The sequence below is a fragment of the Lagenorhynchus albirostris genome, chromosome 13, assembly GCF_949774975.1.
Source record: "Lagenorhynchus albirostris chromosome 13, mLagAlb1.1, whole genome shotgun sequence".
Taxonomy (NCBI): domain Eukaryota; kingdom Metazoa; phylum Chordata; class Mammalia; order Artiodactyla; family Delphinidae; genus Lagenorhynchus; species Lagenorhynchus albirostris.
The window spans coordinates 66,615,842-66,629,340 of NC_083107.1; the positions used below are offsets into that span (position 1 = coordinate 66,615,842).

The 13,499-nt window shown below is 49.4% G+C and overlaps 1 protein-coding gene across 1 annotated transcript in view; it reads left to right on the plus strand.

The window, feature by feature from the left end:
* The window catches only part of ALK (ALK receptor tyrosine kinase), a 713,856-nt gene that overhangs the window by 583,367 nt on the left and 116,990 nt on the right, over window positions 1–13,499 (plus strand). The window contains exons 7-9 of the mRNA XM_060168966.1: window positions 2,636–2,767; window positions 10,513–10,644; window positions 12,810–12,910. Coding sequence (XP_060024949.1) covers window positions 2,636–2,767; window positions 10,513–10,644; window positions 12,810–12,910 — 365 coding nt within the window. The remainder of the gene's footprint in view (window positions 1–2,635; window positions 2,768–10,512; window positions 10,645–12,809; window positions 12,911–13,499) is intronic.

A 13,499-nucleotide genomic window follows, 5' to 3' on the forward strand; every position in this document is an offset into this window, starting at 1 on the left:
GTAAAAAAATGACGGCTTCTGGATAGTGGGATTCTGGGCATTGTTTTGTTGATTTTTACCCTGGTTTTGAACTTTAGACAATAGGCATATATTTTTCAAGTGAAGGAAAGTAAAAGAAACTGTAAAAGTAAAAGCTCTTTGGGGAACGACAAGTAAGTGGTATATGAAACGTGCATGTGTTCGTGAAAACACACGATGAGAAACAAGGCCTAATCATAAGGTGTGAATAAAACAGGACACAGCTTACATTTGTTTCCAAGTTGAGGAAGGCTTTACAGGCGTTTTATGTGGCTCATGTTTTCTTCGGTCGGGCTGGGAATGAGGGCCATAAGGTCCTAACTGTATTTCGTGATCATGTACAAGGCATAGGAAAAAATACTTTGGAAACTAGAAATCACCAAGCAAAAGTGAAGGAGAATTTTTCTTATTATCCTAAATACGTCGACGTCTTCCTCACATTACTCCAAACTCTTGCTGCTATCACCAGGTCTACTTCGTACTTTGACCTTCTTGTCACCCTCCTATCAGAACCCTGTGATTATATTGGGCCCGCCTGGATAAGCAGGATAATCTCCCACCTTATGATCCTTGTCTTGATCTCACCAGTAGTCTCTTTCACCACATAAAGTAACATATTCACAGGTTTGGGGGATTAGGATATGGGTATTGGGGCAGGGTGGGGGGACACAGCATTATTCAGCCAGCCACAGAAGCATAACCTAATGTGCAGGGTTTTCGTGAACCCTCCCAGGGGCCAGGCACTGGCTAGGGCTGGGAACACACAGAGACTCAAGCAGCTTAGTGGAGAAGATGGGAGCATACACGTGTGTTCTAGTGCCAGGTTGCAACGAACCAATGCCAGATGCATCTAGAGCACAGCGTTCATGGGGAGAGACAGAGAGAGGTGAGACAGGAAAGGAAATTTGGGCCCACATCACAAAGGACCTTTAAGAACAGGTTAAAGGGTTTGGATGTGATTCCCTGAAAGAAGAAGGGCCTGTGTTTCCCATGCCCAGGAACTACTGAGAACACCCAGCCAGGCTGGAGGCTGGTCTGACAATGCCAGGTAGCCATCCGCCATCAGCTGACACATTGTGCCTTATCTGGACTAGCCTGTGAAAGAGGGCCCAGGGCCACCTCCAACATCCCCTTCCATGAGATGGAGAGGCCAGCTTTGCAGTCTGACAAGCTGGGTCTAAATCCCACTTATCAGCTGTGTGAACTTAGGCAAGTTACTTAACCACTCTGACTCCATTTCCCCACTTAGGAAATGGACACTATTAAGACTTGCCTGGCTTCTTTACAGAACCAGATGGGCTGAGGTATACAGAGAGATTCTAGAAGTAAAGAGGCTGGACTTGATGTTAGTTTCAGTGCTGTTGGGAACCAGAAAATCATGGAATTTTAAAGATCATCTAACCTGGAGAGTCCCACATCACAATCAGCTGTAAGGTTTTATTAAAATAAAATTTAGTAAAGAAGAGTCTAATTTCACAGCCAGGGTTAAAGAAGCCCGCCCCTCATGTGAGGCCCAGAGAAGCTGTGGGGCTTGGTCAGGTGAGGGTCCTGGTTCATCCTCTCCACCACCCAGCCGAGCATTGAGGTAGGTAGTATGGGGGTGGGAGGACTGTTGAGGCACTAGCTACCATCGGGATAGAGCTAGGTAATAGGACAGAGAGCAAGGCAGCCAGACCTGGGGGGTGGGGATAGGAGGTCAACCCAGGTGGGCCCTGCCCTCTCATCTCCACAGGGGCTAGAGGCTCCCCCATCCCATACCAACCGAGGCTGGGTATCAGGAGGCACAGTCAGAAACACCAGCCAGGCCCTTGCTAGGCGGTCCCCAGGCAAGGGACCCATTCAGTAGGCAGGCTGGGCCAGGCCAGCTGAAGCTTGGCTCTCTGAGGTCACAGGTTAATAAATTATCATAACTCATCATTCTTGGTACAAAAGCAAATATCTGCTAATATGTTTGCTATAAACTGCCCCCTCTCCCTTCCTCCACTGGATAATATGACTTATCTAAGAATTTCAGAATCGGACAAGACCTTGGAAATACCATCAAAACCCCTCCTTTTGTAGATGGGGAGACAGGGGGCCAGAAAGAGAAGGAACAGGGTCAGCATCACACAGCCATTCATGGAGGAGCCGATCCAGGGCCCAGAGCCCTGCTCTTACGACGGCGTTCTTTTCATTGCAAAACAGGAAGTGCTGTGTGTTTTAGTCACTCCAGTGGTGGAATCTGGGGTCAAGAGCATGGGGACGATATACTGGACCAGATATGCCTGTTGGTACCCCAAATTTGACCTTGAGGGGAAAGCTGTCTGTGTGCAGATGAGACTCCACCTGTAGCTGTCCACCTGGCACACTAAAGCCGTGGGTTGGAGGACCCCAAAGTGTTGGGGAACATGGCTCAAACCTCGGCCCACTCTACTACTCACATCACAGCCAGGGGGCCGGGGGGTTAGGGCTTTGACTTCCTCTTAGCCTCCTGGTGTTGACCCTGGTTTCAGCCAGATGAAAATGGGGTAGTCTCAGACCTTGAGATGTGAACGGCGTGGGAGGGATGCTCTCCCTGCAGCCTTCCCACGGGGCCACCCAAGCTGACCAGTGTCATGTGTCTCTGTGTGCTCTCCAGGAACATCCCCGGGCTCCAAGATGGCCTTGCAGAGTTCCTTCACTTGCTGGAACGGAACAGTCCTCCATCTCGGGCAGGCCTGCGACTTCCACCGGGACTGTGCCCAGGGAGAAGATGAGGGCCAGCTGTGCAGTGAGTAGATGGGGCTGCTTCGCCCACCCTGCCCCACCCATGCCCACATGCCCTCCTTCCCCCACCATCAGAGGCTTGAATGACCTCCCTTATGACCAGGGCCACTTGTGTCCTTCTGGTGGCAACTTTCAAAAGCTACACAGTCTTCAAAAGACAGGGCTAAGACCATGGTCTGGAAACAGCATATAATTAAGAACCAAGCAAGATCTTATAAGTTTTGCTCTCAACAGCCTCATGTATAGAGAAAAAATGCAGACTAAATCCCAACTCTAACGTGACATGAGAAGCCCTCTACGCCAGGACCTCCGTCACATTTTAAGCCTTTCTTTCATCACCCACCTGCCTCCCTCCTCCCCGCAACCTTCCATGTACCCCAGCTCCAGCCATATCAAACCACCTCTCAGCTCCCTCACACCTCCCTGGCTTTGTTTGTGTCCTATCCCTTCCCCAGAATGCCCTTTCCCATCTTAAGTCATATCTGCTCCTTCAAGACTCACCTCAAGAGTCAATCCTTCTGGGAAGCCTCTTCTGACCATTTCCCACAAGTATAGTTGGTTCTTCTCCCTCTGGAACCCACCCCCTGGAGTCCATGCACCGTAACATTTATTACTTTTTAACAGCTTTTTAAAGATATAATTTACATACCATACAATTCACTCGTTTAAAGTGTACGATTTAGTGTAGTCACAACTGAGCAACCATCACCACAATCTAATTTTCGAACATTTTTATCACTCCAAAAAGAAACCCCTCGCAATCTCTCCTCATGTACCTCCAATCCCTTCCCCCAACTGACCCCCTCACCCACTGCCTAGCCCTAAGTAACCACTAATCTACTTACTGTTTCTACAGATGGGCATTTCATATAAATGGAATCATATAATATGAGGTCTTTTATGATTAACTTCTTTCACTTAGCGCAATGTTTTTGAGGCCCATCCGTGCTGTAGAATATATCAGTACTTCATTCCTTTTTATCGCCAAAAAATATTTCATTGTATGGCTGTACCACATTTTGTTTATCCATTCATCAACGGATGGGCATTTGGGTTGTTTCCACTTTTTGGCTATTATGAAAAATGCTGCTGTGAACATTCATGTATGAGTTTTTGTGTAGACAGATGTTTTCATTTCTCTTGGAAATGAAATTTCCTACCTAGGAGTAGAATTGCTGGGTCGGATGGTGACTCTATATTTAACATTTGGAGGAACTCCCAAGCTGCTTTCCAGAATGGCTATACCATCTGACAGTCCCACCAGTATTGTGTAAGGATTCCCATTTCTCCATATCCTCAGCAAAATTTACTCTTTATCTGCCTTTTTTTTTTTTTTTTTTTTTTTTTTTTTTTTTTTGCGGTACGCGGACCTCTCACTGCTGTTGCCTCTCCCGTTGCGGAGCACAGGCTCTGGACGTGCAGGCTCAGCGGCCATGGCTCACGGGCCCAGCCATGAGAGAGCTTTTCCCGGGGATCTTGTGGGATCTTGTGGGATCATGTGGGATCTTCCCGGACCGGGGCGCGAACCCGCGTCCCCTGCATCAGCAAGCGGACTCCCAACCACTGCGCCACCAGGGAAGCCCCATCTGCCTTTTTATGTTAGCTATCCTAGTGGGTGTGCATCCGTCACATTTCATGGAGGTGGCTTCCATGTCTCTCTCCCTCACTGTGGACAGAGTGGGCCTGGTACTCTTCCCCATACCAAGATCTCAAACGATTTCTGGCACAGCATAGGTGCTCATTGACTCTTTGTTGATCAAAATGAATAAATGGGTTGGGAAACCTGGGTTCCCTAGAGGAAGCCGGTTGCTGAGGTCGCACTGGTAGTTAGGGGCAGAGTTAGACTCCCAGCACAGTGCTCCCTCCACTTGAAGATAGTGTTCTCAGCTGCTCCCTGGCAAGGAGTAAACACTCTAGAAGTTTTTTCCAGGGAAACCACGGACACTTCTAGCACACATATATAATGAGCTAAAAAGTAAACTGGAGCAGGGACAAGTAACACGGCATCTGTCCTTGTAGTGCTGTAAATCCAACACAGGGGCAGGGAGTGAAACAAAGGTGTTGTGGTTGGGAAAGGATGCAGCAGCCTGGGGTGCTGTGGAGCTCGGACACCCAACAAATGCCCCTCCCCTCAGATACACCGGCCCTAAGATGCTGTGACATGCCAAATAGCTTTTAAGAAGGTAACAGTGTCCCCCAGGTCATTTGGAGGACAGATCTTCCCTCAGGGAAAGAAAGGTTTTATTTATTCCCTTTTAAATGAAACTATAAAGAAATCCATTTTTCAATTTGAAAATCGTGCTTTTTATACAAAACTTTCCAATGAAGTTTTCCAGTAATCATGGAATAGTGGTTGGTCAGATAAAGCTCAGTAAAGAGTTGCAGGTAAAGCCCTTTGCTTGTTCCGCACTGTTCTGCTCCTGGCTTCCTCTCAGAGCTCTCACTACACACATGGACCAAGAGGAAGCTAGGCCTGCCCATGTTGCCCTGGACAGGGACCTGTCTGTGTGTCTCTCTAGTTATTTGTCTCTGTATTATTTCCAGCAGTGCCTCTGAGCTGTGTGACTTTGCTTTGGCCTTTTTAAAGTTTTTGATACCCACTTCCCAGCTGAGACACAGGTCAGGGAGTCCATGTCCTGATTTACAACTGGGGAAATGAAAGCACAGAGAAGGTAATTGATTTGTTCAGGGTCACACAGCATGTCAGGAACAGAGCCATGATTAGAGCTTGGAGCCTGCAGGATCCAGCCCATTATTGTGGACTTAGGGCACTTTCCCACCATTTCGGGGCTTGCCATTAATGTGTTTTCAGAGCCAACTCCAAGCTTGAGGGCAGCCTGGTCCCAGTAAGGAAGGCAGGCGCCTGGAGCCCAGAAGGCTTTTCAGCCACACTTGAAAAGCCGTTCTGACCAGCTGTCAGAATGACCACTCCGCCCTGAAGAACACCCCCATGGAGCTCTTTGCTACAGAAGTCGGTTGCTAGAAGGGAAGGGGAGTTCAGTTAGAAGGAGGATTCTTCCAGTCTTTTGGCCGCTCTGATCTTGGCAGTACTCAGCAAGTATCCTTTTCCTTTTTGGGCGCCCCACTCTCTCTGGCATTTTTGCTGTTTTCCCTACCACACTGGCTGATGTTGATTCTGGAAACCATCCCCATGAAAATAACAACAACAATAATAGTAGCAGCTAACATTATTGAGTACTTTCTGTATGCCAGGAGCTGCTCCAAACACTCTTCATGCGTTAACTTATTTCACCCTCACAGCAATCCTATGTGATGCTATTATGCCCATCTTACAGATGAGGAGCCAGATTAGTCCATGATCAGACTGTTAGCCAGTGGCTGCGCAGTGATTCAGACCCAGTCTGATTCCAAAGCCCATGCTCTTAATCACTGCAAGCCAGTTTCACTTGTTTCGTGAGTTTCCAGCAGTTTCTAGCACAGCCTTCACTACATATCTACCCAGGATGAAGGGATGAGGAAAAGGCAGGGAAGGTCCAGGGCTCTTCTGGGGGATACTCAGATCATTCGTCTCCACCCTCTAGGCCTCACTTTCCTCGTTTCTAATATGAATTGGAACATGATGCCCGCTGACGTGCTGACGCCCATGATGCATTAAGGGCAGTGCTCTTGACCTCACTTGGTCCTTCCCAGGTGGTCTGGAACCTGTTAGAACATTTTCTCTGAGCAGTGGTCACTTTAAGCCTGTTGGGGATGTCCAGGTCTTCTAAGGAACCCCCATGAGGGTCAGTAATCTTGAGCGAGAGTTTTCAACCAAAAACTGCCACGGCTAGAATTTGGAGGGGAAACGTAGTTGTATCCTGTCAACTCCCAGCCTCAGCTCCCCACATTTTCTCTAGAAGGAATTACACGCACACACTAGAGCTTCATTCAGCTTACCAGACGCAACCTTGCAGGACATTTCTGGCTGGGATAAGTAGGGGACCTGAAATGGAGGTGGTACCGCCCTTGCCCTTCTCCATCCGATCCGTTCACACCCCGTCCTCCAAGCCCACACACCATACACCGCACACCTTCTCTTTCTAATTAAACATTGCCGATCCATGTTTACATTCCAGGATGCTGTAACCCACTGAAGGGTGTCTTCAAGGTTCCCTGTGTGTCCTGAGCAATGGCCTCGACGGCATGCAGTGCCCCAGAAAAGGGTCAGGTGGCCCCGCTTCATCCCTTGGATGGGTCATTGACTCTCTCAGTATTGCAGGCAGCTCAGTCCCCCTCCACGTACTCAATAATCTAATCGGTTTGGTGGGCATACGCTTCCTATCAGGCAAAAACAGTTTTTTTTTAAAGTTTATTTCTTTATTGTAAAGTAAAACATGTTGGTTGTAAAACATTTGGAAAATCAAAAAAGTACACAGGAGAAAATAATTATTGCCCATAAGCCTCCCTCTCAGACATTCAGAGATAACCATAATATTTTGATGTATTTCTTCTAGCACTTTTCCCATGACTCTATATTTTCAAGGAAATGTATGACACATATTTATCAAAAATGTTAACAGCGGGGCTTCCCTGGTGGCGCAGCGGTTGAGAGTCCGCCTGCCGATGCAGGGGACGCGGGTTCGTGCCTCGATCCGGGAGGATCCCACATGCCGTGGAGCGGCTGGGCCTGTGAGCCATGGCCGCTGAGCCTGTGCGTCCGGAGCCTGTGCTCCGCAATGGGAGAGGCAACAGCAGTGAGAGGCCCACGTACCGCCAAAAAAAAAAAAAAAAAAAAATCGTTAACAACGTTGTCACACAGGAAGGAAAAGAAGTAGTGTCATTTGGCCTGGAGTTTATAGTTGGCAGCTCCTGGCAGCTGGTGCTAAGGTCACATCTCTATGACTCTATCAATTTGTGTCTCTTAGAGTGGAATCAGGTGTCATAAGTGCCAAATGTTCTGGGATTGATTGACCCACACACAGCCGATTTGGCCATCCAGCCAACAGAATAACTGGCTGCAGCCCAAGAAGGGGGTGGGTTAGAGCAGCGCTTCTCAGACATTAAGGTGCAAAGGAGTCACCTGGAGAGCATTAAAAATGCAGATTCTGATTCACTAGGTCGGGAAGTAGGGAGGAGAGACCTGAGATTCTGCACGTCTAACAGTCTCACAGGTGATGCAAATGTGACTGGTCCCTGGACCACATTTTGAGTGGCAAAGGGTTAGGAGACTGAACCCACTCCCATGTCATTCGGCAAATAAGTATTTAGGTCCTACAATGTGCCAAGCACTGAGCAGGTGATCAAAGGGGGTGACACCTTAGACGCGACGCTGGGCGCCAACACTGCTCAGCAGTGGACTTCACAGCAATTTCCCCAACCCGGCCTGATCTGCCAAGGGCTCGGTGCTGGTACCCACCCCACCATCGTCCTCAGGACTGGTCCTGCTGAGCACATGCCCTGATGTGCTTACAGTGTTGGAAATCCTCTCGGCACTCCTGCCCACCCTTCAAGGTTTTAATTGGCACGTAAATTGCCCGTTGACCTAACTATTTTTGCCTACCTTGTCTCCTTTTATTCAGTCAGCCAAAAAGAAAGGGGCTTCTACTCCCAGCTCACCCTGGACCCTTTGTCAAGCTGGGACAAGGACGGGTCTCCAGAAGGTGGAGAGTGCCAGTGACTTTCCTCATTCCTGTCCCAGCGGGAGGCATAGGCATTTCCAGAGAGGCAGCTGAGGGACCTGGCTCTGCCGCTAGGGCAGTGTTGGCAGTTTCAGCCTCTCCCCTGCTGCTAAGTTTCCCTGTCCCGGGTATGAGTGATCATTAATAATGCCACTGCCACTCTATGTTTGCTCAACTCTGTTTGCAGAATGTTTCCACACTCTCTCCCTTACTTTGTCCTCAAAACAGCCCTTCAAAATATACAGTAATCTTACCCCACTGTATAGATGAGGGAGCTGAGGCTCTGAGGAAGGAAGTGACTTACCTGAGGTCACAGAGCGGAAAGCAGTGAGGCCAGAACCAGAGCCCAGGTGTCTGGTTCTGATGAGGTACCAACACCCATAAGTCAGCCTAAGTTCTCTGCCTCTACCTCCTAAAAGGGTAAGGAGGGAATGATACACTGTGCAGGACCCAGCTCAGCCCTGCCTCTTCCTTCTACCAGGGGCCCATTGCCTGCTAGAATCTTCCATCACGGTGTTCAGTTTAAAGCATATGTGTGAAGGACGCTTTGTGGAAGGTCACTTCCAGCTACCAGTTAGTTTTTGCTAAAGAAGTGAATGTGAGATCCCTTGAGGGGGGCATAAAAAATAAAATAGAAAGATCTCCTTAGTTTTTGGATTTTTAATCAGGGGAACATGCGGCGCTTGCGGGGGGGATGATTTCTTCAGGGGGGTATAAATGGGAAGAGATGCTCAAAGTCAGTGACAGCCTGTTTTAATTTATAATTCTGCCTCTGTGTGAAATGCACAGAGAATCAGGGAGAAATGAGTAATAATTCACTAAGGTGCTGTCACAGTCAGGAAGCGGTAGGGCCGTCTTTGTCAGCCTGCTGTTGCCAAGAAGGCTGAGACAGAGGAAGGACACTGAGAGCAGTGGGTCCGGCTCGAGAGCTGCTGTGTGGAGACAGGCCTGGCCAGGGCTGTTGGGTACTATCAGGGTAGCCGCCTGGAATGGCCCACTAGCTCCTCGGGGCTGAGAGCCTTCCCTGCAGCCATTCTCCAAGTAAACTGGAGCAAGGGAGCTCTCTCTACCCCTCTCCTCCTGTCCTCCTCCTTCTGTGGGCAGTGGGGAAATATATGGTGTATAGAACTGACTGTGACCTCTTTAATGGGACCCGAGGTCAGGCTGATGTAGAGAAAAGCGTTAACAGGGCCCTTGATGCTGAGCCAACAGATGATATAAAGAGGCCCCAGGGACTGGGATTGCTTAGTCAGGATAGGCTAGGTTATGCGGCAGTAATAAACCATCCCCAGATTTCCGTGGCTTAACATAACATTTACGGCACCTGTCCACTAAGCGTTGGGGTGGGAGGGGCCTCTACTCCTTGGGGTCTCTCCTGCTGGCAGAAATGCCACCATCATGCAGCAGCACTCCCAGGAACGAGAACTCTCCTTGGCTGCTTTAGCAGAAGAGAGAGTCTGAAAATGACACCAGGGCTTTTCACAGCCTCAATCCACAGGAGATGCACAACACTTCCACTCACGTGTCATTGGCCAGAACTAGCCATGTGGCTTCACTTAACTGCAAGGGGGTTGGGAAATAAAGGGGAGCAAATAGATAGTTTTGAGCAATATGTGTCTCTGCACGCAGGGGTGATTCGAGGGACCCAAACCAACCAACCCCCAGCCGACACTACCACGGCCACCACCACACTCTTATCCTTGTGCCATTAGAAATGCCTTTCAGTGAGTTATACACTGGCTTTTCTAGGATCATGTTCATGGTGGATCTGTATAAAGAGCACAGAATTTAAAAGCAGAAGAGCTGGGTTCAAATCCCAGCTGGGTTACCTGTCGGCTGTGTGACCTTGGTCAGGTTGCTTAACATCTCTGAGCCTCTGCTTTTTCATATATAAAACTGGGTTAGCAATACCCCATATTATTATTTTCTGAAGATCAGAAAAGTATAAACCAGCACACGTACAAGTTAGGGATTGGGCTTCTCTTCACTATGAGCATGATTAGACATTGAGGGTCTGGCTGGGGAGCTATCGTTAACGAGGATGGTCGTGCCTGGCTAACTTTACTTGCTGTTGGCATGTTTTGCCTTTAGCAGTCCTGGAAATGACTGTGCCCCTGTGCTCTCCCTGAAGGTAAACTCCCTGCTGGTTTTTACTGCAACTTCGAGGATGGATTCTGTGGCTGGACCCAAAGCTCACTGTCACCCCACACGCCCCAGTGGCAAGTCAGGACCTTAAAGGATGCCCGGTTCCAGGACCACCAAGGTACCACCCTCTCTTCCCTTCCCCTGGTGCCCACCTGGCCAGACAATAGACTTGGGGCACCACCCCAGAGGCACTGGACCTCCCCCAAGGACCTGCCCTGGGGTACACCTACACAATTCCCTCTTCACACTCTCTTGAGCATTAGAATGATTGAATCAAGCCAAGGCTAATGTCACCTTTTGATGCTTAAAATGAGAACTTTGATCAAGGATTAGCTGAAAGATAAGAATAAAAGCAACAATAATAATAATCCATTCATTTGACAAGTGTTTGTTGAAACCTATTACGCATCAGGAACAGAAATCCTTGAGAGATAAGGAAAACTGTAGCCCTCTTTATGACTGGGGAGGCTAAGGCTCAGGTAGGCCGTTGCGTCATTTGCCCCAGAACTGTGCCCTGGGAACCTTGCCCCATATCTAGACCATTGCCTGCGGCCCGCCTTCCTCAGTCATACCCCCCCAACCCTGCATCCAGCTGCAGCTGGCAACTCCCACCCTCCCCTCATTAGAGTCCCTGCTTGACTGCCAGAGGGGCAGAGGGCCTCCACACACCCAAGAGATGCCACCCATGCTGGGCTGGGCTGACTCCACGCCCGGAGGAACTGGCCTCGGGATCAGAGGAGGTCTGTGAGGCCAGCATATCTCCAAGAGCTGGGCTGCTGGAGAGGCCAGACCACCCAGCCATGGGCCTATCCTAGGTCTGTACACAACTGCTAGGACTGAGCAGGCCCTGGGGCCCACTTCTCTGCAGGATGGCGGGCAGGGAGGTCTCTCTCCCTTCCCCTCCCCTGTATTTACCTGCTCTTTGTGGAGCTAGAGTCCCTTGTACCAAAATTTCTCTCTTTCCAAGCAACGATCATACATCCTACAGATTCCTTTAAGGATTCATAATAATGATAAATGTGAGAGAAGACAATGTCCAGATCAACCACTGAGGATCTCAGAGCCCGTGCAGTCCTGTCCTCGGTCCCCAGAGCTGGCTGCATCTAGTGAGTTGGCTTTGGGCCCCGTTAAAACGGAGGCTGAGTCATGGCACCACGGGGGAGCGCTGCAGGGCCCTCCCCAGACGTGGAGGCCAAGAGCGCATGCTTCTCCTCCCGGCCTCCTCACCGCTCTGTTGAATACCTCTAGTGACAGGGCTCTCACTGCCTCCAAAAGTAGCCCTTTCCATTGTTTAACAGGTCAGAATCAAACACCGCTTTTCTTCGTCGAGCCCCACCCCTCTGTAAATTCTACTCATTGGCCCTGATTTCTGTCTCCTGGAACCCCACAGAACTGGACTACGCCCTCTCCCACAGAGGCAGCCCTTCAGATATTTGAAGACAACCATCATGACCTACCGACCACGAAAGGCCTTTTCTCTCCAGGGTCACATAACCCCAGCCACTTGATGTCTCCTCAAGGATGGGCAGGGTGCTTTCTAAGACTTCTGGCCTGGCCTAGTTACTCAGCTCTGGACCCACCTGAATTTGTTACTTGGTAGTAACTCTATAAAGACTTTGCTAAGAGAGAAAAATAGAAATGAAGGACTGAATTCCTACTTGGGGTTCTCTGAGGCCCCTAAAAAGTCGTGAGCTCACTCTGGCCCCATCTCCATAGCACCTACCAGCTACAAAATACTCCTGGAGGTTTGCAGACGCTTCTTCCCACCACCACGTGGGGCTGGGGCTCATGTTCTGCCAGGTTTTCAGGCAGGTCAGTGCTTAGAAAACAATAAATGAGTCTTCCTGGTCAGGGCATGGGGCACAGGATGACCTGGGCTCCAGAGAGGGGAGAAGACAGTGAAGGTTTAGAGACCATTGGAGGGCAAAGCGCTGGCATGACTGGATACGGGGGGCAGGGGTGGGCCTGGGGGAGTCCAGCATACTTCAGGCAGCTCCCGGGCTAGGGGCTGAAGCTGGTGACCTTGGGAGATCAAGGATGCAGTAACCCAGATGTATGATGCTGGGACATTGCAGGCCATTTGGAATGAAGACCTTTGCATGAGCCAAGTTTTGTAGACAGTGGTCAGCAGGCTGTCTTCTCCATTAGAGGCCGCAGAAAACCTGTATCCTTAGAGATGTCCTGAGGCTAGAGAAGCATGGTGCAGGGCCCATTAACCCTGCACCCCGAGGCCCTTCAGTGTGCGAGGATGGTGCGTCTTTGACTCTTTTCCTCTCTGCCCAGGCCACGCCCTGTTGCTCAGCACCACCGATGCCCCCACCTCTGAAAGTGCTACAGTGACCAGCGCTACGTTTCCTGCACCGATGAAGAACTCTCCATGCGAGGCAAGTCTCACTGTTCCTCTAGTTCTCTGTCTTCTCCTCCCACCTCTGGGCACTTCCAGATGAACCCACACAGATGAGCAAAGTAGCCTGACGGTCGGGCTGCTTGTTCTCTTGCAGGAGGACAAGAGGGCCATTTGAGCCAACTTCTAGGCAGACAGTACCCACCAACGTGGTAAAGTCCCGCCTGCAGAGAATCTTACCTTAAACACCATACTCAGCTTCACTGAACTATTTGCAATAGGACCTTGATTTAAACAAAACCAAAAAGTATTTCCAAGGCACAGCAGGGGAGGGTAACAGCAACTTGCTACACAATCCTTTTTAAAAATGTCAATCTCTTATAATACATTTTAAATATTATAGAACATCAAAACTTTGACTTACATAAATTTCTCTAAGGCATCAATGGCATTCAGTGAGGTACCTCCAGAGCCACTTAACCAAATGGTTCGTGTAGCTGTTACCTCTTTAATGTGAAGACTGAAGGTGCCATGATTCTTAACACAAGGTCACATTCTCTAGGGACCAGGAGATGTGCTAGACCCCAGCAGGGCCCAGTGATTAAGCTCGTGGACTCTGGAATCAACTA